At 56.3% G+C, this 24,359-nt stretch overlaps 1 protein-coding gene across 1 annotated transcript in view; it reads left to right on the top strand.

The window, feature by feature from the left end:
- Nucleotides 1-310: 310 nt before the first annotated feature.
- DOC2B (double C2 domain beta) overlaps nucleotides 311-24,359 on the top strand; it is a 32,382-nt gene continuing 8,333 nt past the window's right edge. Inside the window, exons 1-6 of the mRNA XM_045070382.1 lie at nucleotides 311-1,000; nucleotides 8,989-9,068; nucleotides 11,909-11,983; nucleotides 14,370-14,479; nucleotides 14,649-14,775; nucleotides 17,273-17,430. Of these exons, the coding sequence (XP_044926317.1) occupies nucleotides 628-1,000; nucleotides 8,989-9,068; nucleotides 11,909-11,983; nucleotides 14,370-14,479; nucleotides 14,649-14,775; nucleotides 17,273-17,430 (923 nt within the window). The 5' untranslated portion in view covers nucleotides 311-627. The remainder of the gene's footprint in view (nucleotides 1,001-8,988; nucleotides 9,069-11,908; nucleotides 11,984-14,369; nucleotides 14,480-14,648; nucleotides 14,776-17,272; nucleotides 17,431-24,359) is intronic.

Consider the following 24,359-nt stretch of genomic DNA (forward strand, 5'->3'; position numbering starts at 1 on the left):
GGTGTGTGCTGGGGGCTTAGGGTACCACAGCAAACTCAACCAGCCCCATACGGATACATGTTCCTGTATGTGTCCTGCAAGTGTGAGCTGGTGGACGCTTCTGCCACACGCTCCTGTGTGCTTGGGGTGAGATCTGGCACACCCGCGTGTGTCCTGTGAGAGCGGACAGAACCCCACAGGAGGCTGGCATGAGCGGGAACGTGCGAGTGTGCGTCCTGCTGCTCCCCGCTCGGCTTCTCGGCGGGCCTGCCGGTGTGCACGAGTGGAAGACGCCCGGTGCCCGCGGGTGTGCGCGCGCCGGTGCCAGCGCGAGTGAGTGCGGCGCCGCTCGCTCCGCTCCGCTCCGCGCCCGCCCGCGCAGCCCGCACACTCACACTGCTTGGTTGCTGCCGGGTGACGCGGGCTGGGCCCGCCCCCCGCCTGCCGGCCCCCGGCACTCACTAGCCGGCCGCCGCCGTGCAGGCAGCAGCCACATCAGGACCGTCCGGGGGCGCCGCCGGCGATGCCCTCAGCCCTCGCCGCGCCCAGCCGGGCCTGCTGAGCCGCACCCCCTCCCACCCCCAACCCCGGGCCGGGGCCGCGCCGGGCCGGGGCCGGGCCGCGCCCGGGTGGGGCCGTGCTGCCTGCATGACACTCCGGCGGCGCGGGGAGAAGGCGACCATCAGCATCCAGGAGCATATGGCCATCGACGTGTGCCCCGGCCCAATCCGGCCCATCAAGCAAATATCCGACTACTTCCCCCGCTTCCCGCGGGGCCTGCCCCCGGACGCCGGGCCCCGCGCCGCTGCGCCCCCGGACGCCCCCGCGCGCCCCGCCGCGGCCAGCGCGGGCCGCCGAAGCCCCTCCGACTGCGCCCGCGACGACGACGAGGATGTCGACCAGCTCTTCGGAGCCTACGGCGCCAGCCCGGGCCTCAGCCCCGGCCCCAGCCCCGCGCGGCCGCCCGCCAAGCCGCCCGAGGACGAGCCCGACGCCGACGGGTACGAGTCCGACGACTGCAGTAAGTTTCCAACTCGCCGACTTCCCGTCCCCTCCCCCGGCCCGGCCTCTGGCGCGCTCCCCCGACCCCGCGGGTCCCCGGACTCCGTGTGGTCTCCCTTTTCGCCGGTATCCACCCCCGCCTGTAGCGGTCCCTCGCCTGCTCCGTGCGCCCTCCGCGCGCCCTGCAGACCCAGCCCCGATCCTTCCCTGACCCGCACTGGAGAGGTGGGAAGTTTGGGGGCGCCCCCTGAGCGCGTCCCATTTGCGGGGCCCGGTTCTCGGAACCCGCGCCGCGCCCCCTCTCGGCCCGCGGGCGGGGAGCTCCGGTGCGGGCGGCGGCTTTTGTTCCCGGGAAGGGCGGAGCTGCGCCCCGGGGAGACACCAGTTGCTGCCTGCCGCGCGGTCCTCCCCGCCCGGGAGCCCGCTGCGGGCCGGCCTCGCAGCGGAGGGGCCCGGCTCGGGCGGGAGGCGGCGGGCGCGGGGGCTGGGACTGGGCCGGCCTCCCGAGTGGGCCCGGCGGCCCGCAGAGCGCAGTGGCTCGGCTGGCGCCCGGGCCGAGCACCGGAGGACCGCGGGGCCGCTTGTCCTTTGGAAAAACCTTGGCGGTTCCTGCTCCCGCGTCCGTGGACCCCGCCGCGGCTCTGTCCCGGGCCGCCGACCTTCGCCCACCTGTTACGCCCGCTTTCCACCTCCAGGAAGGGCCCCCAGCCCGCACCTCCTCCTTCCCGGGCTGAGCCCAGAGCCCCGGGGAGGGGGCAGGCGCCAGGGGTCCCCCCGGGCTAAGGCCGGGCAGGGCCAGCGGGCGTTCCTCGCCTTTCCGGTCTCTAAGGTGCCTGTCGCGCGGGAACCGGGAGTGGAGGGGAAACCGAGGCCAAAGAGGTTGCCGCCTGGTTCGGAAGGGGTTGGCGCGAGATGGGGGTGGGGCTGGGAGGTAGCGCTGTTCGCTAGGGCTCCTGCCCCGCTGGAGCCCCAGCCGCGTCACTCTCAAATCGGCCACACCAGCCCGGCCCGGGAGGTGGACCTTTCTGGGCAGGGGTCTCTCGCGGGTTTAGCCGAGGGACGCTCGGAGGGGTCCTCCCGCGTGCAGTGCAGCGAGGGTGGCCGCTCCTGGTTTGAGGACTCATGTGGGCCTAGGGCCAGGGGCCTGGAGCAGATCATGTGTCTCTGGAAGCTGAAGGTGGAGATTACCAGCACCACTGGGGGAGGTGGCCTACCTCTCATCGTCCTACCTAGGGAGGCCTGTCTGCCCTCCGCCGAGGGGACTGTCCCTTGTGCGCTTTCTTTGGGCCTGGATCTCCTCACTCTGGCCGGCACCTGGTGTGCTGAGGCCTTGCCCTCCCGGGCCTAGAGGTGAACAGTCCTCTCCCTTCACTTTCCTGCCAGATTTGGGAAATTGGATCGGGAGAGTTTATGGCCTCAGGGCTGTGCCCGGATCTCTCCCACCACACCCCCTCACCCTGCTCCTAGCACCCTGGGCACATAGCACCCCCTCATCTGCTGTGAATCTGGGCAGGCCCTAACTGGGACCCAAGTCACCCCTTTGGATGCCCTGAACCCAATACCACCTCCACAAGAAAGGGTAAGGAACTTGCTACCCTTCCAGCATCTTTCCTGCTGGACCAAGAGAGTGAATGGGGCAGGACAGAGCTTCCACAGGAACTCCAGGCGCCCCTCCTGGTGCCACCAAGGGCCCTCTGATGACACACTGTTACATGGTGAGAAATCCTGTCGTTTCTTTGGACTCTCCCTAAACACCCCCCCCCTTCCCGTAAGAAGGAGGCCCGAAAGTCCCAAACTCAGGCCACTGCCTCATCTCCAGCCCATCAACTCCAGTCCTTCCTTCTCTGAGCACTGTCCCAGCAGCAGAGAGTGGGGCAAAGGGGAACAGGACCGGGGCTCGGGACCCAGGGAGCTCACCCATCCTCACAGGGAACAGACTCACTTGAGCTTGGCAGCGCAGGGCCATGGGGGACACAGCCTTGCCCGCCCAGACGGAGGGCTGGCCACACTCATATCACCAGGCAGTCTGCTGAAAAGAGCTAAGGAGAAGGGTGTGTGGCTGAGCCAGGGCCAGCCTGGGCCCCCTCAACCCCTTCAAGGAGCAGCCCGCCTCAACCCCTTCAAGGAGCAGCCCGCCCGAGTCTTGGATCCCATCAGCAGCTGAGCAGACTTTGCAGGCACTGGAACACAGAAATCTAGGCTCCTTCCTGTGGTGGGACCAGGTTCTACCACAGAACCGCTCCCTAGCCCATACCCAGGCCCGGGCCCCCTCTAGGCTCTGACAACCAGATCCCAAGAATTAGCCTAAGTGATTCAAGCCAGATGGTTCCTTACGGCTTTAGCCAGGGTTATGCTATTTGCTGCCCTAATTATTGGATTATCTCTGTTCTAACAAAAAGAAATTAGGGCGGTTGCTCTGTTGTCCAAGGCTGAGAATGAAAGACTTTTTCTACTCGACCCTTTCCCCCACCTTCTCTTTAAATCTTGTCCTTAGTTAAGTCACCTCAAGACCCAAGCATCAAATTCACATGTTCCAAACTGATCTAATAGGGGCCAAAGGCAGTCAATGTCAGGGTTAGACGTGTCCTCCCTCCCACTGGTCTACAGTATGGGCTGGCCAAGCTGGACTCCGCTGCCTGCTGTCCCCCAGCCGGGCCCTGGGCCCCACCATCTGCACGTGTCCCTCCCCTGCCCACCGTCTCCCGCCCAGCCTCCCCCTGTGGAAACCCAGGTCCTTCTTCCAAGCTGTGAGGACTAGAATGTTTGGATTGCAAGTAACAGAAAGTTCCAAGTGTGATAAACCATGGGGACATTTGGGATCATGTGACACCCAGATAAGCGTAGGCAGTGGCTCGTTGGCATCCTCAAAGGCGATGGCTCTGTCTGCCTCTCCCCTCGGCCATGCTCTGCTCTCCTTAGGGTGTCCTCCCTCCTGGTCCTGGATTCCCGTTTCAGGTCCAGGTGTCACATGAAACCATAAGATCTTCAATTTGACAAGGACAAGTTTCCTTGCCCATATCTCAGTTGAAAAGCAAGGAAAGCTCTCCCAGGGTCCGCAGGAGACCTGTCCTTCCGTCCCATTGGCCAGAATGGCATCACATGCCCATGCGGACACCTGCCTCTGCGTGATTCATGCTGGGTGGGGTCAGGAGTGGTGCCGTTGGAGGCAGGGATGGAGTGGAGGAAGTGTTGTCCCCAAGGCCCTCAGCTGGGAGTGGTTCTCAGTCCCTGCTGGCTTTGCATCCCCTTCCGTGGAGCCCAGACATGTTGCTCTCAGACCATAATTTTAGGTACTCAACATTATAAGACCAGTTGTATGTCAGGTACTATTCGAGATTCACGGATGCCTGAGACTTGGTCTCTGACAAGAGGGAGTTCAGGGAAACCGAGATGAGCAAGAAGCCCAGCGGTGACAACAGGAAGGCAGGAAGCCAAATGGGAAGTGCTATTTTGCAGAGTTTACCCATAGAGAAGGCTCTGCTCTGAGCCTGGGAGAAAGGAGGAAGCAGGCTGGCTGAGTAGAAGGAGGAAAGAGAGGTGCTCCTGGTGGGGGGACTGCTGTGTGCAAGGGTAGAGGTAGAGGAGACAGCCCAGCAGAGGTGCCATGGTCAAGAGGCTGAAGAAAGGGGGAAGATCCATGTTGAGACCAGAGTGGTCATATCATAGAGGCCCTTGAATGCTACACCGAGGAGGTTAAACTCAGTCCAGGAGGCAGTGGTGAACCTTTGAATAATTGAAAGCAAGAGAATGAATAGACTTCTGAGGGCCCTAAAGTTCTAATTCTCTGCCTCTGAGCTCCAGGGAAGCAGGGACAGATGACTCATTCTTTTTTGTACCCCCTGCAGTGCTTGGTTTGGCGCCTCAGTTTCCCCAACTATGAAATGGTTTCAACTCAGGCTTAACCAATTTTCTGTGGTTCTGTGCCACAGTTTTTAAAAACTATTTGTGAGGCTGACATTTTTCTTACGGAGAGAGAGAAAGAAAGGAAGAAAGGAAGGAAGAAAACAACCAGCACCGATTTCCTATTCCCAAGGGTATACGGGTGAAGAAGGTTCAGGTGCAAACCAAGGTCAGAATGATGCTGTCAGTCTCCATCAGCAGAGTAAAGGGGTATTTGGCCTTAGAGGAACTGACCGGGGCTTGAGCCTGATTTTCTCTGAATTAGCCCCATTAAAGCTCTATAATTATCGACAGGCGGGTGACAACTCTCCAAGGCCCATTAGTGACCAACCCTCATTATTTTTCCAAGGATGTAAACTTTGGCCAGGACACGTGATTTCTGTGGGCGGAGGGCAGGACCCTGTGTCTCACGCAGACAAGCCCCTTTGCCTGCCCTTTGGGGCCTCCTCACCTGCACCACAAGCCCACAACTGCGTATCCAACTCAGAGACCCCTCTAGGATCGCAGCCCAGCCACTGCCCCTCCCCCGCGTCCCTGAGAGCAGCTTTGCTTTTCTGTTTCTCTGTGGCATCCCCCTAAGATTTCAGCTTTACAAAGTAGCAGACAAAAAAAAAAAAAAATGTTGGAAGCCACTAGGCTTAAGAACGGAACTGTCAGGATGGAAGTGAAGAGGCCTGGATTCTGTGTCTAGTTCTGCTGGGCCGCCCTGACCAGGTCACCTCCCCTCTCTGAGCCTCATTTCGCTGAATGGGAAATGAAGACATTGGACTGTAAGATCCCTAAGAGAGCTCCACCACCAGCAGATCTCTAAAAATGGTGACCGTGCTTCTATTAATAAACTATTATTTCTTACAAAACCTCCATTGAGTTTTAAAAAAAAAAAATCACACATTGTGTGAAGGGGCGCTGGCTGCGCTGTTCCTTCCTGGGAATGGATGACGGGTGTCCGTTTCACCGAGCCGCGTCAGCCCTCCTTAAACAGGGATGCCTGCGGCGCCAGCAAAAGGGGCTCCTCTCTTCTCCAGGGTCTGAGTTTCCCAGTGGGGAGAAGGTGACCCCCACCATCTGGCTGGCTAGCCTTCTCTGAGAGCGGGAAATGGGCAGGGGTTGGAGGGTGTGTATCTTAACACATGGGCATCACCAAATCCCGAGCCTGTGAACAGCTGGAAGGCAGATTGGTTTGACGGGACCTGCCGTGTGGACTGAACATGCCCTCTTCACTGATGTCACGAAGGGCCCTCCGCTCTGGAGGTGGACGTCTTGAGAGAACAAGCCATGGGTAGGCCTGAACGGAACCGCAGACCGACCGACCATCACGCCAAGCCGACAGCTTTGGAAAATATTGTCTAAGCATGGACCTGGAGAATCTTGGGCCCATGGCTGTGTTCGCTGTGACAGGCATGGGGGGGTCCCTTCCGGCACCCCCCACCTGCCCGCCTGCACAGGTGGGAGCCCTGATATAGGCCGCAGAGGGCCAGGTACGGTTGGCACCAAAGCACATGGACTCGACTCAGGAAAAGCAACTTGGGCTCTCCTCAAGGCCTATTGACTGAGTTTGGGCACAATTCTGGCAAGTATTGGCACCTGGTTGTGTAGAAGAAACAAGTGACTATTGATAAAGGCAGGCGGGCTACTCGTGCAATCAGAGGCAAGTATTCTAAGAGGAAGTTTCAAGCTGATGGCAAAGGAGGAGGCAGAAAAATGGAGAAAACCTCGGAAAACCTCGTGCTGGGGATCCCTGGATCTGGGCCGCCAACGTGATACCCAGAACGGTCGTCGTGGTCATAGCGATGACTCAGGTCATGCAGGAGGGTGTAAGGGACCGTTTGTATAGTCTCTTCACAAAGGTGGGGAGGGAGTGATCCACTTTGTAATGAGTTCATTCCAGAAGGCGTCTCAGGGGGCAAGTACGGTTATCTAGGAAAATCCCCTGGATGGGTCTGCTCCTTCTGTAATTACGTACTGAGCATGTTCTGTAGCCCAGGGGCTGTTACAGCGCGATGCCGTGAGGCGGATACTATCGTGTCTCCATTTTGCAGATGAGGAAACTGAGCACAAATGCTGTCTAAAGTCACACAGCAAGGAGGCATGCGGCCAGGACTTGACCCCCGCCGGGGTGAGGTGTCCGAGGGCCGGTCTCGGTACCCTACATGTGCAAGGACAGAGATGAGCCAGGTGCCTTCCTAACCCTGTCTCAGGAGCTAGGGAGCAAGACATGCAGCTCAGTGCCCGCACCTCGGAATAAAGGGCAGCTCCACGCACATGGGCCTTCACTTGTCCATTTCTCCGCAAAGCCAAATGCTGCCATGCTAGCACCGCCCCCTCCCACCCCACCACCCCCACAGGATCCCAGGGATCTGTGGGCCGACAACTCAGCTCTGGCCTTGGCACACAAAAGCAGCCATGGACCAGATGTAAAGAGATGAGTGTGGCTGAGCTCTGTGTGAATCTAGAACCATGTTGGGTGCCCCTGGCCTGAAGAACAGAGCCCCGCCCTCCCCCCAGCCTCCGCCCAGTGCCCAGCCCCCCTCCTCCAACCAGCCTAAGGTCTGATGCCCCTCCCCCTGGGCACCCCTATGCCCTGGCCGACTCATACTCATCTTTCATGGCCCAGATGAAGCATCACCTCCTCTGGGGAGCCTTCCCCTGGTGGCCCCCATTCACAGCCAGGCAAGGCGTATCCCTTGAACCCCTTTCACTCCTGGTTCACCAGACTCTGCTAGGGCTGATTCTTTTCTTTCTTTTTTTTTTTTTTTAAAGATTTTATTTATTTATTTGACAGACAGAGATCACAAACAGGCAGAGAGGCAGGCAGAGAGAGAGGAGGAAGCAGGCTCCCTGCTGAGCAGAGAGCCCGATGCGGGGCTCGATCCCAGGACCCTGAGATCATGACCTGAGCCGAAGGCAGAGGCCTCAACCCACTGAGCCACCCAGGCGCCCCGTAGGGCTGATTCTTTTCATCTGTTTCTCCCATTACGCCATGGGGCAGAATAGCATAGGATTCCTTGGGGCAGGAACCCCGCCTTAGGGATATTTTCATCCCTGGAGTCCACCTGATTATGCTAAGGCTTGGTAAAGAAGAATGGATGAATGGATGAATGAATGAGTGGATGCCAGTCGAGCAGCCCAGCAGTCTGGCAGGATCTGGGTTTCTAAAGACTTCCTGTCAGTGCGCAACTTGCTGTCCAAGACTTGCCCCTGAGGCCTGCCCCCACACCTGCAACCCCCGCCCTTAAGCCAGGAGCCACAGGAACAGGACTGGCCACCGCTGCCCTGTGTGATTGCCCCCGAGGGCTACAGGTGCACCCAATTACCACTGCATGCTCCACCCAGCCCCAGGGAATCGACTGCTGCCTCTAAGAGGCTGGCCGGGAGCAGGGCCAGGACCTAGCTGCCTCCTTGCTGCCTGCCCTGGATCCCCCAAGGGACCAGAGAGACTGGGGAGCTGCAGTCCTGAGGGTTGCTGGGGGTGGATCAGCCAGTCAGCCCAGCTAGGGCCCCAGGGCTTCTCTCAAGGCCCTCTCACACAACCCTTGTGGCATTTTTTTTTTCCCCAAAATATTTTATTTCTTTGACAGAGAGAGAGAGTCCGCAAGTAGGCAGAGAGGCAGGCAGAGGGGGAGGAGGAAACAGGCTCCCTGCTGAGCAGAGAGCCCCATGCCGGGCTTGATCCCAGGACCCTGAGATCATGACCTGAGCCGAAGGCAGAGGCTTAACCCACTGAGCCACCCAGGCGCCCCAACTTGTGACATTTAACAGGTCAGGGAAACCAAGGCATGGACCAAGACTGACGGTTACACAAGGAGGGCAGGAGGACAGAAACCTTTAGCTGAGTGTACGGGGAAGTACAACATTGGACCAGCCACAGGCCAGGCACCCCAGCACCATGCAGGGGCTGAGCCCCCCTCACTGAGCCTCCACTTCTCCTTCCTCTGGAACCTGAGGGGGCTAGTGCTCACTTCCCAGGGCTGGTGGGACTGGGGCACTGGGTGGAGGGCTTGCATGTACTAGGTGCTCTGCTAATGGCAGGCGCTGTGCGGCTGTGGGTGGGTGACCCTCCCCCGCCCACTGGGTGGCCGATGAGTTACCTGAGCCCTCTGTCCGCAGCTGCCCTGGGCACGCTGGATTTCAGCCTCCTCTATGACCAGGAGAACAACGCCCTCCACTGCACTATCAGCAAGGCCAAGGTAGGCCCCCGCCAGCCCCCACGGTCCCCGGGGGTCCAGGGCCCTGGGTGGAGGTGAGGGGCTGAGGTCCGAAGGCCTGTTCTCACCACCGGTTCCTGTCCAGGCTCTGTGGCATCTGCTTGTGGGTGCAGGGCAGGGAGGGAATTCTTTTCCAATTCACTGCTCTAAAAAAAACCCTGCTGGATAGACCTTCAGGGAAGGAGTAGAGCAAAAAAGCAGGAAGAGAAAGAGAAGGAAGGCAGAGTAGCAGGGGGCAGAGCTGGGGAGGGGCTGTGGGAAGGGGGCGGGAAGGGGAGTGGTGACTGACTGGTCTGTCCTGGTGGCCAAGTGGGGGGTTGGACTGGTTGCCTCTGGCCTCCTGCCATTCCCAGCACCCCAGACTCCTCCAGGCAGGAGAGTCCTCTCCTGTGGGCTCAGGGCCCCAGTCTGGCTCCTGGGTCTCTGGGCCTGAGCGGGAGCATCTCCCCCTTTGGGCTGGTGGGCCTCAGCTCTCTCTTTAGCCATGCTGTTTGCTTCGCCCCCTGCATCCATCCCTCTGGGAGGAAGGTGCCAAAGTTGATGTTCTCGCGCAAGGTAAGGGCCGTAGCGCGGCCTAGTGGGACTCCCAGTAGAGCCATGGAGGGGTCTGGCTCAGGCTCAGAGCAAGGAGCCTCCAGCAGAGCCGCCTGGGCCCAGACCCCACGGTCCATCCCAGCTGTGTGCTTCTGTGCCCCTCAGCACCCTAGCCAGGGCTCTGCCCACCCTGAGGGGCCGGCTGCCTGGTTCTGTGTCCCATGTCCCCACCCGGCCTCGGCCAGCACACCCGGACCGCCACTGTGGTAGACAGCGGTGTCTGCTTCAGGCACCCCAGAGGCCCCCACCGGCTGTCCTGGCCCTGCCCTCCCCTCAGGAGCTGCCTGGGCTGTGAGGCCAGGGCTCCAGACCTGCCTCTTGGGAAGGAGCTGAGAAATGTGACTCCATGGCAGGGGGCCAAGGTGGAGGGCAGCCTGCAGGGCCCGGGCAGAGCCCTTTCCCTCCCCTTCCCCCTAGTTTTGTAGAGGTTGTCCAGGCTTGGGAACTGGGAATGGGCATCTGCTGCCAGGCACCATCCCAGACACCAGGCCCCTTCTATGCTGTGTGCTCTCCCTTCCCTACCCAGGCTCTAGAAGGGCTGTGGGGTTGGAAGGGGTGGGGCACACGTGGGTCTCTGTGTGCACATGAGTGTCTTTTGGGGTGTGTCACTCAGGGCCTTGGAGGTGGGGGAGGAGAGAACCCCAAGCCATAGAAGGGCCCTGTTCTCCAGGTCATTCTCTGCTGAGTTCCCGTTTTGCAGGGGTGGGGCTGGTGCAGGCATGGGAGGAACGGCGGCCAGGCCCTTCTTGGCCACTGCCCTGCAGGGAAGCAGAACCAGGTTCATCACCCTGCCTGGGTGGTGGCTGCAAGCCCTGTAAGTGCTCAGTCCCAGCCGCCGTCCTGGAGGACTGCCTGGTGGCAGGGGCCCAGCCCTGCCCACACAAACACGGACACCCTGGAGCTCAGGCCCAGAGGGACTGGGACAGTGCTGACCACCCGGCCAGTCCTGGGCACGTCAGGGACAGGTGGTGAGGGAGAGAGGAGGGATTTGAGTCTGGGAGGGCCACCTCCTTGCCATGGGGGCACACGTGGCCATGGAGCCCCAGCAGCTCCCACACAGCTCAGAGAGCCCTACACTGATCCTCCACCACCTTTCTGGCATCTTCCAAGGGGCCTGACACGTGGGGAAGGGGCACAAATGGCCTAGGGCTAAGTCCTTTGTCACCATCGCCACCTCTACTCCTGGACCACCTCTGGGAAGTAGGAACCAGTAACCCCTTTTATAGACCATAAAGCTGAGGCTCTGGGGACAGAGCACCTCCACCCCTTCCCTGGCTAAGCGAGCAGGAGCAGGGATCTGGGCCCCAGTCAGCCTGGCTCTGAAGCCTGCATGCTCCTTCCCAGAAGCAGAGCAGCAGGGGGGATTGGAGGCCCCAACCTCCTGTCTCAGCCCCTTCTATTCCCCCTCGCCCCCCTGCCACTCTTCAAACCAAACCAAGGTGGGGGGTGAGCGCCTCCGTTCTCCTGGGAGGCTGGCTGGGCAGTTCTGTGATGCTGCTGCCCCGCACGCCTGCGAACCACCGCAGAAGAAAAAGCACAATTTTCAGAGCTCAGAGCAGTCATGAGGTCAGCTAAGCCCCCGTCTGTTCTCCGTTCCCTTGGTTCCCTGGCTGTGTGCGCTTGACTGGTCGTTCCGCGTTAGTGAGGGGTGCCATCTTGTGGAGAGACCCTCCGTGGCCAGCCACGCTGTGTGGCCTCCTCGGATTCAGGCCAGCAGGGAGCTGTGGCAGATCCAGAGAGAAACTGAGGCTGGTCTCCAGGACCCAGAACCTTTTCCTGTGGTAAAGAGGGGAACCTTGGCGATGAGTGGACGGAGGGTCATGTGGACGTAGGGTCAGTGAGGGAAGTCCCCATATTTGGGGAGTGGGGGGAAGGGGAATCTGGAAGAAAGAAGGGCCTCCCCGAAGCAGGATAATGAGGACCTCCTTCAGAAAAGGGGGAGTCACTTGGCCTCCACGAAAAGGAGACTAGAAAGAGAAAGGCTGGTCTGACAAAGACACCCTGAGACCCCTGTCCCAGGGCCAGGACATTTGGGGGGAAGGGGAAGCACACCAGCACTGAGCCATCTTCCCTGTTCTGAGAGCATGGGCTGCAGGGGACCTCTGAATGGACCCAGCCAGGAGGCCTGGGGACAAGGAATGCGTGCCCTGCGAGGCGCCCGGAGGCCCTGGCTGCTCTCTGTATCTCCAGCTCCCATTTCACAGCTTCTGCCGTTCCCCTCCACTCAGGGCCTGAAGCCGATGGACCACAACGGGCTGGCAGACCCCTACGTCAAGCTGCACCTGCTGCCAGGAGCCAGTAAGGTGAGGGGTCCGCCCCAGGGCCTGCCAAACAGCACAGACTGTGGTGCCTGGGGCCCCCGCTGAGCTCGGCACGCACAGGGAGGCACACACTTCCCGTGCCTGCTCCCAGACCAACCCAGCTGATGGGACCTCAGTGACTTACCACCACTCAGAGCACCTGGCCAGCCCCACAGCCCCCAGGCTTCCTGGGACCCTCCAGTTGGCACGACTTGCCTGATGAAGTGGGGAAACCCTCTAGAGAATTCTAGGCCAGCATTTTATAAGAAACAGACTGGGTTGGAGGTCACTATGTGTGGGGGAATAAAGAGCTCTGTGGCCAGATAACACCAGGAAGCCTTGTTAAACAGGTTCCTTTACTCTAGGACTTATCAGAGCCTTTAACATGTTGATGGGCCGCCCCGTGATACCCCACAAAGGGGGATGGAGTGGATAGATTCTGCCCAGTTCTTGCGCCACAGAACCCTTGTTCCTATACTAGGTGACCCAGCAGCCCGACCAAGCACATGGGGTGCCTAGGAAAAAAATCTTTTTTAAAGAAAAGATTTGCTATTAAACAAAAGCATCAAGGTGACCTTCAGCACTGAAAGGTCAAAACTGTTTAGACATTCTTACATGTGTCTTACAGGTCAGTGGTGGTTAAATCTTAATTTCTTGGGAGGGAGGGTTAGATCATCTTTTCAGAGTTGGGTCTGGGACCCGCACTTTTCAAGGGGCAGGTTATGTGGACCCCATTGCTGGGGAGGGGATGGGGGTCAACGGGAGACTAGCAGCTTTGCTTCTGAGAGATCAGAGGGAGGCAGGGGGACATGGGATGAAGGACATCGGAGCGTGAGGAGCAGAGCCCAATGGCTGATGGTCTCATCCCAGCCTCTTTCTAAGACCGAGAGCTGGGGGATCCCTTCAAGTGGGCTGATGATAAGAGTCTGTAATGGGAATGCCGTCCTAGGCAGAGGGCCCCCTTGCCACGGACTCTTCTAGGCCAGATGAGTAGCTGGGACCCAAGTTGAGTCCGAGGCCCAAACCCTCTGGGCCAGTGTGTAAGGGCTGAGGCTCCCCACCAGTCCAGGAGAGCTGGTGACATCGACAGGTGACATCTCCGGGAAGGCAGAGCGGTAGCCCAGGGAAGCTGCTCCCCGTTCCAGGCCTCGCTGGCCCCTGTTGCAGGTAGGAGTCCCCAGGCTGTGAGAGTAATGTGACCAGGGCAGCGTCCCCAATTCAGGAGCTCAATGGCTGTGAGTCCCTAGACTCCAGGCCCCTAGAACAGGCAATACCAAAAGACTGAGTCCTAGGGACCCTCACACACAGACAGGATTCCCCCCAGAGGGCAGTGGTTTCTACAAAGCAGGCTTCTAATAAAGCAGGTCCCCAAAAAACCACGCTGAGAAAGAGGGATGATTATGTCCTTTCCTACAGCAGGAGCCTGGAGCTCACAGAGGGGGAGTAAACTGCTAGGCTGTGTGGAGCTCCGGCAGGTGACATAGGTGCGCAGAGTCTGAACAGGCAGGAACGTGCGGAGCCCAAAGACCAAGAGTCCGAGAAGCACAGGGGAAGGAGGGGAGGCAGTGGGGCAGCTGGGACATGCCATCCCACAAGCATTTTCTGCCTGCGCAGAAGCAAGGAGATGTGTGGGAGAGCAGCCCCAGCCCCTCCTGCAGACCCCCCGCCCCCCCAGCACACAGTTGGGGGCTAGCAGTGGGGAGCCTCTGGTATTAATGTTCCGGGAGCTGCCATTATCTCCCAACTTTTAGTGGCTTGCCACACACGTGTCCTGTCTTCCAGGGCTGCGGGTTGGAGGCCGGCCCAGCTCCGGCATGGGTCAAATACGCTGTGGCGGGGCTGCCGTCCCGTCGCGGGGCTCTAGAGGAGAAGTGATTCCCATCCTTTTCCGGCATGGAGGCCACCCGCATTCCTTGGCTTTCAGCCCCTTCCTCCATCTTCCACACCAGCGCCTGCCTGGGACTTCTGTCCTTCTGTGTCCCTCTGACGCTCCTCTCCTGCCTGCCTCTTCTGCTTTCCAGGGCCCTGTAATCACACTGCATGAGGCCTGCCCCTGCCCAGGTCACCTGGATAATCTCTGTATTTTAAAGTCAGTTGAGAGCGCCTGGGGGGCTCAGTTTGGTTAAGTGTCTGCCTTTGGCTCCGGTCAGGATCCCAGGGTCCTGACATTGAGCCCCACATCAGGCTCCCTGCTCAGCGATGAGCCTGAGGCTCCCCCTGCTTGTGCTTGCTCACTGTCACATAAATAAGATCTTTAAAAAAAAAAAAAAAACGAGTAACAACCTTCACTCCCCTCGGCACATTCAGTTTCCGGGGACCAGGCAAAGCCATCCAGGGCCGTCATTCTTGAGCTCCCCTATGCCAAGAGCACCTTTTCCACTCTCACCAGGCAAATAAACTCAGAACGAAAACTCTCCGAAATACTTTGAACCCCACGTGGAATGAGACCCTCACTTACTACGGGATCACGGACGAAGACATGATTCGAAAGACCCTGCGGTGGGTGAGGGCCCCAGACTCCTTGCTCCCCACATCCCTCACCTGCAGGGCCTTGCCCTGCCTCCCACTCCCCCTCCAGCCCCCCCAAAATCCCTACTGACATTGGAAGCAAAGTGGGAGCACCCCCCGCCGTGTGTCTGAAGAGCTGACCGTGCCTCCTGTCCCCCAGGATCTCTGTGTGCGATGAGGACAAATTCCGTCACAACGAGTTCATCGGGGAGACGCGTGTGCCCCTGAAGAAGCTGAAAGCCAACCACACCAAGACGTTCAGCATCTGCCTGGAGAAGCAGCTGCCGGTGAGTGGGTGACGGGGCCCCACGGGCCATGCGGGGCCCTCCCTGCCAGGAGCGCCCACTCGACACCTGGCCTGGCTTCAGGTGTGGGGGGAGCAGACCAGAATGCCCGCCCTCACGCAGCCTGGGCAGCAGACCAACTCCAGACGAGGTGAATGACCCAGGCAGAGCCCATGTGAGACAGTGAGCGGGGTCACGAAGGAAAGCCTGAGAGCTCAGTGGTTTCAATGGCGGTTCGGGGGCTGCTCCTGGCAGAGGGAGCAGCAGGTGGTAAGCCTGTGGGAGGCACAAGCAAGACGCCTGCTGCGGAGGGCCGGGGGTGGATGGGACTGGGTCCTAGGAGGGGGCGACCAGAGGGTGGGCAGGGGAGCTGGGAGCAAGCCATGCCTCTGGGTGAGGCCGGGCAGGGACAAGGGTTTCTCCCTATTTTCACCGGCTCTCTCCGGGTGCAGGCTGAGAAGGAGAGGAGCCTGAGGGTGCGGAGGGCTGTGAGGGGATGAACCTGACCCAACCTGGGCTGGAGCCCCAGTGGAGGGAGAGAAGTGTGGGATCCTGGCAGAGTGTGCTGGCAGATGAGGCATTCCCAGAGTGGGGGGGGCAAGCACCTGGACAGATGCGGGGTCACTCATTGCGGAGGAGCAGCTGGGGAGGTCCGGAGCTCGACTAGAACAGGATGGGCATGAGGTGCCTGTGAGCTACCTCGAGGAGACAGAAAATAATTCTTGCCTAGAAATTGCAATTTTTAAAAAAATAATGTCAAAAGCAATGATGTTTCCTGTTGTCTGCAGCAGCTGAGCCCACCCAAACACGGTCCATCTGTGTCTCCCCTCCCTCCCCCTCGCTCCTCCTCCTTCCCCCTCCCTGTTCCCATCTCTTGGGAGGCCTGGCCCTGTTCAGAAGGACTGGGAGGCATTGACCAAGAGGCCCCAGGGTCCTGACACCCTCCAGCAGCCCGGTGTTCAGGGCACAATCCTCTTTTTAGGACATTTTTCCCTCCTAGAGGCCTGGGCAAGGGGAAAGCTCAAGAGGATAGAGCCCAGTGGCCAACCTGTCCTTCCCCGGTGGGGCCTGGGCACTGGGACATGTGGCTGGGGCAGGCTGGCCAAGTCAAGCCCTGGGAACAAGTCGGCCTGAAGCCAGAATCCCAGCTCTGCCTTTTTGCATAACTTGATCAAATTTTATTCCCTTATCACATTCTTTCCTATTCACAGACATTTGTATGATGGGTATAACCTTTTTTAGTTTATTATCTGTCACTAACCAAAACCCAGTTTTTCCAAATGATCTGTGTCACTTGAAGACACCATCAACTCCTACTGTAGTGGTGTTGGAGTTTTGAACCCCAGCATGACACACAGCTGTGTGGGGACAGGAGCGCGCAGGGGTGTGTGTGTGTGTGTGTGTGTGCGCACATGTGTGTTTTTTCGGGGATGCAGAATGCGTGTGCGCACAGGTATGTTCCCGCACGTGGCTGGGTGGGAATGTGGGCTTGCCTTGTTTGAATTTGCTCGTGGCTCATCGCTCTGGACCCGGCAACATATGGTGACCGCGGGAGTGCAGTTTAGGGATTGCCGTGACCGTAAAGACACTTCGGTGATACATTTTAGACTGTGTGGTCTGTGAACATTAGTCCTCAGTGAGGACTGAACAGCGCCCAGTTCCACGGGCTTCCTAGGAAATGACCCAGTGTATAACGTTCTATCCCTAGAAAGACGGTTGAAAACACTCCTGCTTGTTTATGATGTTTAATTTTCACGCTGCCCCCAAACTAGCATGAGATCACTGTTTAGGGAGACTATCCACACAAAGCCCTAGGCCAGAGGGGCGGGTCGTCCAATCTCGCATGCCCAGTCAGGTCCGTTTATAACAGCGGCCGGCCCTGAGAGGGGCTGAGGCTTCATTTGAACTCAGAGTAAATGCAGCGTCAATTAGTCGTATCTGCTCCGGGTGTGGGAGTTGGGGAAGGTGGCCCTCCCTTGGCCTCCCAGGAGCTCCACTTTCAGAGAGGTGTAGGCATGGCTCCTGCCTCTGAGGAGCCCCATGGGGCATCACGTTAGTGACAGAGGACCATCTGGGCAAAGGGACATGGCTGGGACTTCAGAGAGGCCCTTATAAGGAGGGGCCCTTGGGGCTCTAGCTGGGGGTGTCCAAGGGTGGACGGAGTAAGGAGAAGGAGTTCCAGAACAGCAGGAGCCAGGCGGTGGAAAGTGGCCTCAGGAGGGTAAGGAATGGAAACTCTCAGGGTAGCTGGGGCACCTCCAGCTGAGGTCTGATCCCTGAGGCCTAGACAGCCCCTACTTGCCTCCCTGCCCGCCTTGGGGTTGGCAGTATGTCAAAGCTCTGTCTTCTGGGTGCTCCCCAAGGGGGCTGCAGGAGGCACCTGCAGGGGGCTGAGGCCAGGGTGACTGGCCTTCCCAGCCCCAGGACCACCTCAGTCGCCCATGGCTGAGGGAGGGCATGGGAGCAGGTGAGGACCGCCAGGTGTCTTCCTGCCCAACAGGTGGACAAGACTGAAGACAAGTCCCTGGAGGAACGGGGTCGGATCCTGATCTCCCTCAAGTACAGCTCACAGAAGCAGGGCCTGCTGGTTGGCATTGTGCGCTGCGCCCACCTGGCTGCCATGGATGCCAACGGCTACTCGGACCCCTATGTGAAGACGTGAGTGTGTGGCCCAAGCCAGCCATCTCCTTCCCCCATCCCCTCAGCGTAGCGAACACTGACGGCGCCGGCAGCACAGCAGGCAACTGCACCCATGGGGCCATGTCCTCTGCTGTGCTCCTTTGGCAGCACTGTGGGTTCAGGCTGGTCAGCCCCAGTTCACAGATGAGGAAACTGAGGCCTATGGAACTTGAGTGGCGTCCCAGGTCATACAGAGAGAGTAGTTTGCTCCCGACTCTGCATTCAGACCTCACCTTGACTATGACCTCAGGAGGGGCCGTAGCAGGCTGGAGGAGAGGGTGGGCCTGGGCCAGGAGATCCATGAACACGCTCCACCGGGACACAGTGCTGCCCCTGGGCACCCAGCCCCATGCTGCTGCCGCGGGTGCTGTCGCCCACCCTCCTGGCGGGGCTCCCGCTGGTGCTGGCGAGAAACTCGAAGTCAGGGACCTGTGCGAGGCAACAGGGGCCCCAGGTGAGGCTGTGGTCCTTGCTCTGAGAGGAAGGCGTGTGCTGTAGCCCTTCAGAGAAGAAGGAAGCAGGCAGCATGGCGAGCACCATCAGTGCTCTGGGCCTTCCGCAAATAAAAGATGGATATTATTCTGGGTTCACAGTGAGACTTTCTTGGAGGAGGGGACACAGGGAGGAAGTTGGCTCCATGGAAAGGAGGTATTCCTGTTTAGGTAGAGGAAGAAAGGAGCTAAGACACAGCAACAGGGATGACCTTGGCCTGAGGGGACAGTGAGGAGCTCCAGGTGCCGAAGGCCATGGGAGGCCAGGGCTCCCGACTGCATGACTCTGGGGCTACCATTCCCGCTGGCCGCTGTTCTCTGTCAGTTTTAAAATCCTACTACAGGGGCACCTAGCTGGCTCAGTGAGTGAGTGAGTGATTCTTGAGCTCGAGGTTGTGGGTTCGAGCCCCATGCTGGGTGTACAAACTATTTTGAAAGATTTTATTTTATTTTTTTCTTAAGGATTTATTTATCTGACAGACACAGCGAGAGAGGGAATATAAGCAGAGGAAGTGGGAGAGGGAGAAGCAGACTTCCTGCCGAGCAGGGAGCCCGATGCAGGGTTCGATCCCAGGACCCTGAGATCATGACCTGAGCCTAAGGCAGACACAATGACTGAGCCACCCAGGTGCCCCAAAGATTTTATTTTTAAGTAAAGAAATAAAATCCTGTCACAAAAGTGGTGCTGCCACTTTGGAAAACGGGCTGGCAGTTCCTCTAGAAGTTAAAAATGTAGTTACTGTGTGACCTACCAATCCCACTCCCAGATACCTACCCAAGAGACACAGACACACCTGCCCACACAAATGCTCGCGCATGCGCGCTTGTAGCAGCATTATGCGCAGTAGACAGAAGGCAACCACCTAGATGTCCATCAACTGACGTTTGGAGAAACAGCCACAGGATGGAATGTTATTCAGCTATAAAAAGGAGTGAAGGGGTGCCTGGGTGGCTTGCTCGGTTAAGTGGCTGACTTGATTTTTGGCTCAGGTCCTGATCTGAGGGTTGTGGGGTCGAGACCTTTGTCAGGCTCCACACTGGATATGGAGCTTGAGATGCTCTTTCTCCCGCACCCCATCCCCACATTGTGGTCACTCACTCTCTCTTAAGAAAATTTTTTTAAAGAAGTGAAGTCCTTATTCATGGTATAACATCTCTGAATCTTGAAAAGATTATTGCAAAAGATTATGCTAACTGAAAGAACCCAAACACAAAGGACCACACCTTACATGATTTCACTTATGTGAAAGTCTGAAATAGGCAAATCCATTGATGCAGAAAGCAGATTAGATTAGTAGTTGCCAGGGGCTGGGGGAGGGTGGGGGTGTGGAGAGGGAGCACCTGGATTTCTTCCTGAGGAGAATAAATGTTCTAGAATTGACTGTGACAACTGCACAACTCTAAATGGACTAAGCCATTCAGTTGTATGCTTTAAAAGGGCACATTCTACAACCTCTGAATCGGATTTTCCTAGAGCTGTTACTTCTTAAAACTCCAAGGTCAAGGGGCGCCTGGGTGGCTCAGTGGGTTAAGCCCCTGCCTTCGGCTCAGGTCATGGTCTCAGGGTCCTGGGATCAAGCCCTAAGCTTTCTGTTCAGCAGGGAGCCTGCTTCTCCCTCTCTCTCTGCCTGCCTCTCTACTTGTGATCTGTCAAATAAATAAAAATCTTAAAAAAAAACAAAACAAAACTCCAAGGCCACCAAGCCCAGGAGCAGTGCCAGGTACAACAGGAAGCTGACTGGGGTCACTGGGGGAAGGCTGTTCCCCACACATGGCCCCAGGAGGACTACCAGCTTTCCACATTAAAAAAAGGGCGGGGGGATTGGGTCCCCATATCAACCGTTTGCAGAACCGTGATTCCAGTGGATTAGAGACCACTGTGAGGAAATGCCATGACCATTCCAGAGATCAGCAGGAGACACTTTACAACCATTGGAGGGAAGGTCGGTAACACCCAGTCAGCGAGGCCAGTGTACACTCCCTCGGACTGCATGATCTCCCCTCCAGGTCCGTGTCCTAGAAACTCATGTAGGGGTGAAGTGCTGTTCACGGTGGCATTGCCATCGTGGCAGGACACCAGAAACAGCCAAGCAGTCGTCGGCAGGGGAATAGTTGTACATGCATATAATGCAGTCGCATGCCGTTGGGATGGATCCCTTCAGACTGGGTGAATGAACATGGACGGCTCTCCAAGCGTGCTGATCCCAAGAGCAGGCTCCGGAACAGTACGCACAGTATGAGGCGGCGTCTGTACATCTGTGTATCACAGACTCTGCAGAGAATGCCACAGTTGCCGTGTCTCTGGGGCAGGACGGAGGGCGGGCAGCAAAGTGCCCGCATTTGTACTTGTGATGCTGGAGTTCCCATTCGGAAGGAAAGCTAATCCAAAGCCAAAATGGCGGTGAAGTTTTAAAATCTGCTCCGTGTTCACCTGCCCAGGCTGACAGGACTTGCCTGGTCCTGGGCTGGATTAAAAGTTGGGTTCCTTGAGGTAGAATTTGCACACTGGAGGTTTCTCCCTTTGTGGAGGTCCGAGGATGAGGACGTGTGCCATCTCGTTCCCACCACCACAGTCAAGATGCAGAACCTTTTTTTCACCCAAAAAGCTCCCCCAGCCCCAGGCAACCACTGAGATGTTTTCTGTCCCGATGGCTTTGCCTTTTCCAGACTTTCTTATAAAAGCAAACTGCGTATGTGGCCTTTTGAATCCAGCTGCTTGCATCCACGTGGTTCTCTCCAAATACCCGTCCGTAGAGACACCACAAGTTGTTGCTCAGTTCGCTTTATGTGGAAGCACATTTGACTTTCTTTTTCTTTCCTTTTTTTCTGGTGGGTGGGGGGGCGGGTAGTGTTGACACACAACGTTCCATTCATTTCAGGTGCACAACATAGTAACTGGACCACCCTACACACTGCGCTCTGCTCACAAGTATAACTGACCTGTCACTATACAACACCGTCCCCGCCGCACTGACTGCATTCCCTGTGCTACGCCTTTCATCCCTGGGCCTATTTCATTCCAGAACTGAAAGCCCGTGCCTCCCACCTCCCTTCACCCATTTTTCCCATCCCTGTGACCACCTCCCTCCCCTCTAGCAATCACCAGTTTGTTCTGTGTTTATGGGGGTCTGTTTATGCTTTATTTTTTTTTAAGATTTTATTTATTTAGGGGTGCCTGGGTGCTCAGTGGGTTAAAGCTTCTGCCTTCAGCTCAGGTCATGATCCCGGGGTCCTGGGATTGAGCCCCACGTGGGGCTCTCTGCTCAGCAGGGAGCCTGCTTCTCCCTCTCTCTCTGCCTCTGTGCCTCCTTGTGATCTCTCTGTGTCAAAAAGAGATTTTATTTAGAGAGGGAGAATCCCCATCAGAGTCCACACTGAGCACAGTGTGACTCGGGGCTCGATCTCACCGCCCGGAAGTCACGACCTGAGCCACAATCAATAGTTGGATGCTTAACCGCCTGAGCCATCCAGCCACCCCCTCCCCTTGGTATTTCTTGAGGCACCTCTAGATGCTTTTCCACAGTGGTTGCCCCGATTTCCATCTCCACCAACAGTGCATGGAGTTTCCTTTTTCTCCACGTCTTTGTCCATACTTGTTACTCCTTATCTTTCTCATACTGGTCATCCCGACAGGCGTGAGGCAATAGCTCCTCGTGGTTTTGATCTGCATCTCCCTGGTGCTGTGTGATGTCAAGTATCTTTCCCTGTCTGTTGTCCAGCTGGGTGTTGTCTTTGAAAAAACAGACTATTCTGCTCCCTTTTTCTTCGGCTACTTTTGGTGCTGAGTTGCATAAATTCTTTATACGTTTTGGTATTCAGCCTAACAGATATATCATTTGCAAATATCCTCTCATTCAGTAAGTTTCATTTTGTTGATAGTTTTCTTTTGTTCGATGTAGTCCCAGTAGCTTATTTTTGCTTTTGTTTCCCTTGCCTAAGGAGACACGTCCAGAAAAATGTTGCTAAGGCTAAGGTCGGAGAGATTGCTGCTTACATTTTCTTCTAGAAGTTTTATGGTTTCAAGTCTTATATTTATAAGTCTTTAACCCATTTTGAGTTTTTGTATGTGGTGTTAAAAAAAAAAGTGGTTCAGTTTTCTCAGCACCATTTATTGAAGAGACTGTCTTTCCCCCATTGTATAGTCTTGCTTCCTTTGTTTTATATTAATTGACCATCTAAGCATGGGTTTAATTATGGGCTCTCTATTCTGTTCCATTGATGTATGTGCCTGTGTTTGTACCAGTACCATATTGTTTGTTTTGGTTTGTTTGTTTTAGCAAGCGTGAGTAGGGGTTGGGGAGGCAGAGGGAGAGAGAGAATCCCAAGCAGGCTGCACACCCAGTGCAGAGCCCAACATGGGGCTCAATCTTATGACCCTGGGTTCACGACCCGACCTGAAATCAATCCAAACACCTAACTGACTGAGCCACCCAGGTGGCTCAACGCCCTGGGATTCTTTTCTTTCTTTCTTTTTTTTTTTTTAAGATTTTATGTATTTATTTGACAGACGGAGATCACAAGTAGGCAGAGAAGCAGAGAGAGGAGGATGCAGAACTCGATCCCAGGACTCTGGGGTCATGACCTGAGCCGAAGGCAGAGGCTTTAACCCACTGAGCCACCCAGGTGCCCCATCTGGGATTCTTTTCTTAATTTCTCTTTCTGCTAATGCACTATTAGTGCATAGAAATGCGACAGATTTCTGTGTATTATGTATCCTGCAACTTCACTGAATTCACTTATTCTGGCAGTTCTTTGCTGGACTCTTTAGAGTTTCCTCTGTATAGAATCATGTCACCTGCTAATAGTGACAGTTTACTTCTTCCATAACAGTATGGATACCTTTTCATTTCTTATCTGATTGCTGTGCCTAGGACTTCGAGTACTGTGTTGAATAAAAATGACAAGTGCCCTTGTTTTGTTCCTGATCTAAGAATAAACACTCTCAGGTTTTCACCAAATATGATGTTAGCTGTGGGTTTGTCTTGGAGTGTCTTTGTCTGGTTAGGGTATCAGGCTAATACAGTGTTCACAGAATGTATTGGGAGACTTTTCTTCTTCCATTTTTTGGGATAGTTTAAAGAGAATAGGTGTTAACTCCTCCTTAAATGTTTGGTAGAAATCGGGGCGCCTGGGTGGCTCAGTGGGTTAGGCCGCTGCCTTCGGCTCGGGTCATGATCCCAGGGTTCTGGGATCGAGCCCCGCATCTGGCTCTCTGCTCAGCGGGGAGCCTGCTTCCTCCTCTCTCTCTGCCTGCCTTTCTGCCTGCTTGTGATCTCTCTCTGTTAAATAAATAAATAAAGTCTTAAAAATAAAAAAAAAAATGTTTGGTAGAAATCACCTCTGAATCCATCTGGTCCTGGACTTTTGTTTGTTGGGAGTGATTTTTTTTTTTTTTAAGATTTTATTTTATTTATTTATTTGACAGAGAGAAATCACAAGTAGATGGAGAGGCAGGCAGGCAGAGAGAGAGAGGGAAGCAGGCTCCCTGCTGAGCAGAGAGCCCGATGCGGGACTCGATCCCAGGACCCCGAGATCATGACCTGAGCCGAAGGCAGCGGCTTAACCCACTGAGCCACCCAGGCGCCCGGGAGTGATTTTTTGATTGCTGATTCAACTTCATTACTAGCCATCGGTCTGTTCAGATTTTTATCTTTTTCATTAGTTTTGGAAGATTGTATGCTTTTCAGAAACTTATTGATTTCTGCAAGGTTGTCTAATTTGTTGGCATGTAATTTTTCATAGTAATCTCTTGTAATCATTTGTATTGCAGTCAGTTCCTTCATTTCTTTATTTTCCTTTTTTCAAAAATTATGTTAGTCACCATACAATACATCATTAGTTTTTTGTTGTTGTTGTTGTTGTTGTTGTTTTTTATTTGTCAGAGAGAGAGCGTGAACACAGGCAGACAGAATGGCAGGCAGAGGCAGAGGGAGAAGCAGACTCCCTGCCGAGCAGGGAGCCCGATGTGGGACTCGATGCCAGGACGCTGGGATCATGACCTGAGCCGAAGGCAGCTGCTTAACCAACTGAGCCACCCAGGCGTCCCCATCATTAGTTTTGACGTAGTGCTCCATGATTTCTTTTTAAAAGATTTTATTTATTTGACAGAGAGAGATCACAAGTAGGCAGAGAGGCAGGCAGAGAGAGGAGGAAGCAGGCTCCCTGCTGAGCAGAGAGCCCCATGTGGGGCTCGATCCCAGGACCCTGGGATCATGACCTGAGCCGAAGGCAGACACTTAACAACTGAGCCACCCAAGTGCCCCTGATTTCTGTCTTCTTAAATGTAGTTTTTTAAGTATTTTTTTTTTTAACTTGAGAGAGCAGGGGGATGGGCAGAGGGAGAGAGAGGAGAGAGAGAGAGAGAGATTCCCATGCTGAGCGTGGAGCCTGACATGGAGGTCCATCTCACAACCCTGA

The sequence above is a fragment of the Mustela putorius genome, unplaced genomic scaffold (genome assembly GCF_011764305.1).
Source record: "Mustela putorius furo isolate JIRA1106 unplaced genomic scaffold, ASM1176430v1.1 tig00003962_pilon_pilon_pilon, whole genome shotgun sequence".
NCBI classification, from domain to species: Eukaryota; Metazoa; Chordata; class Mammalia; order Carnivora; family Mustelidae; genus Mustela; species Mustela putorius.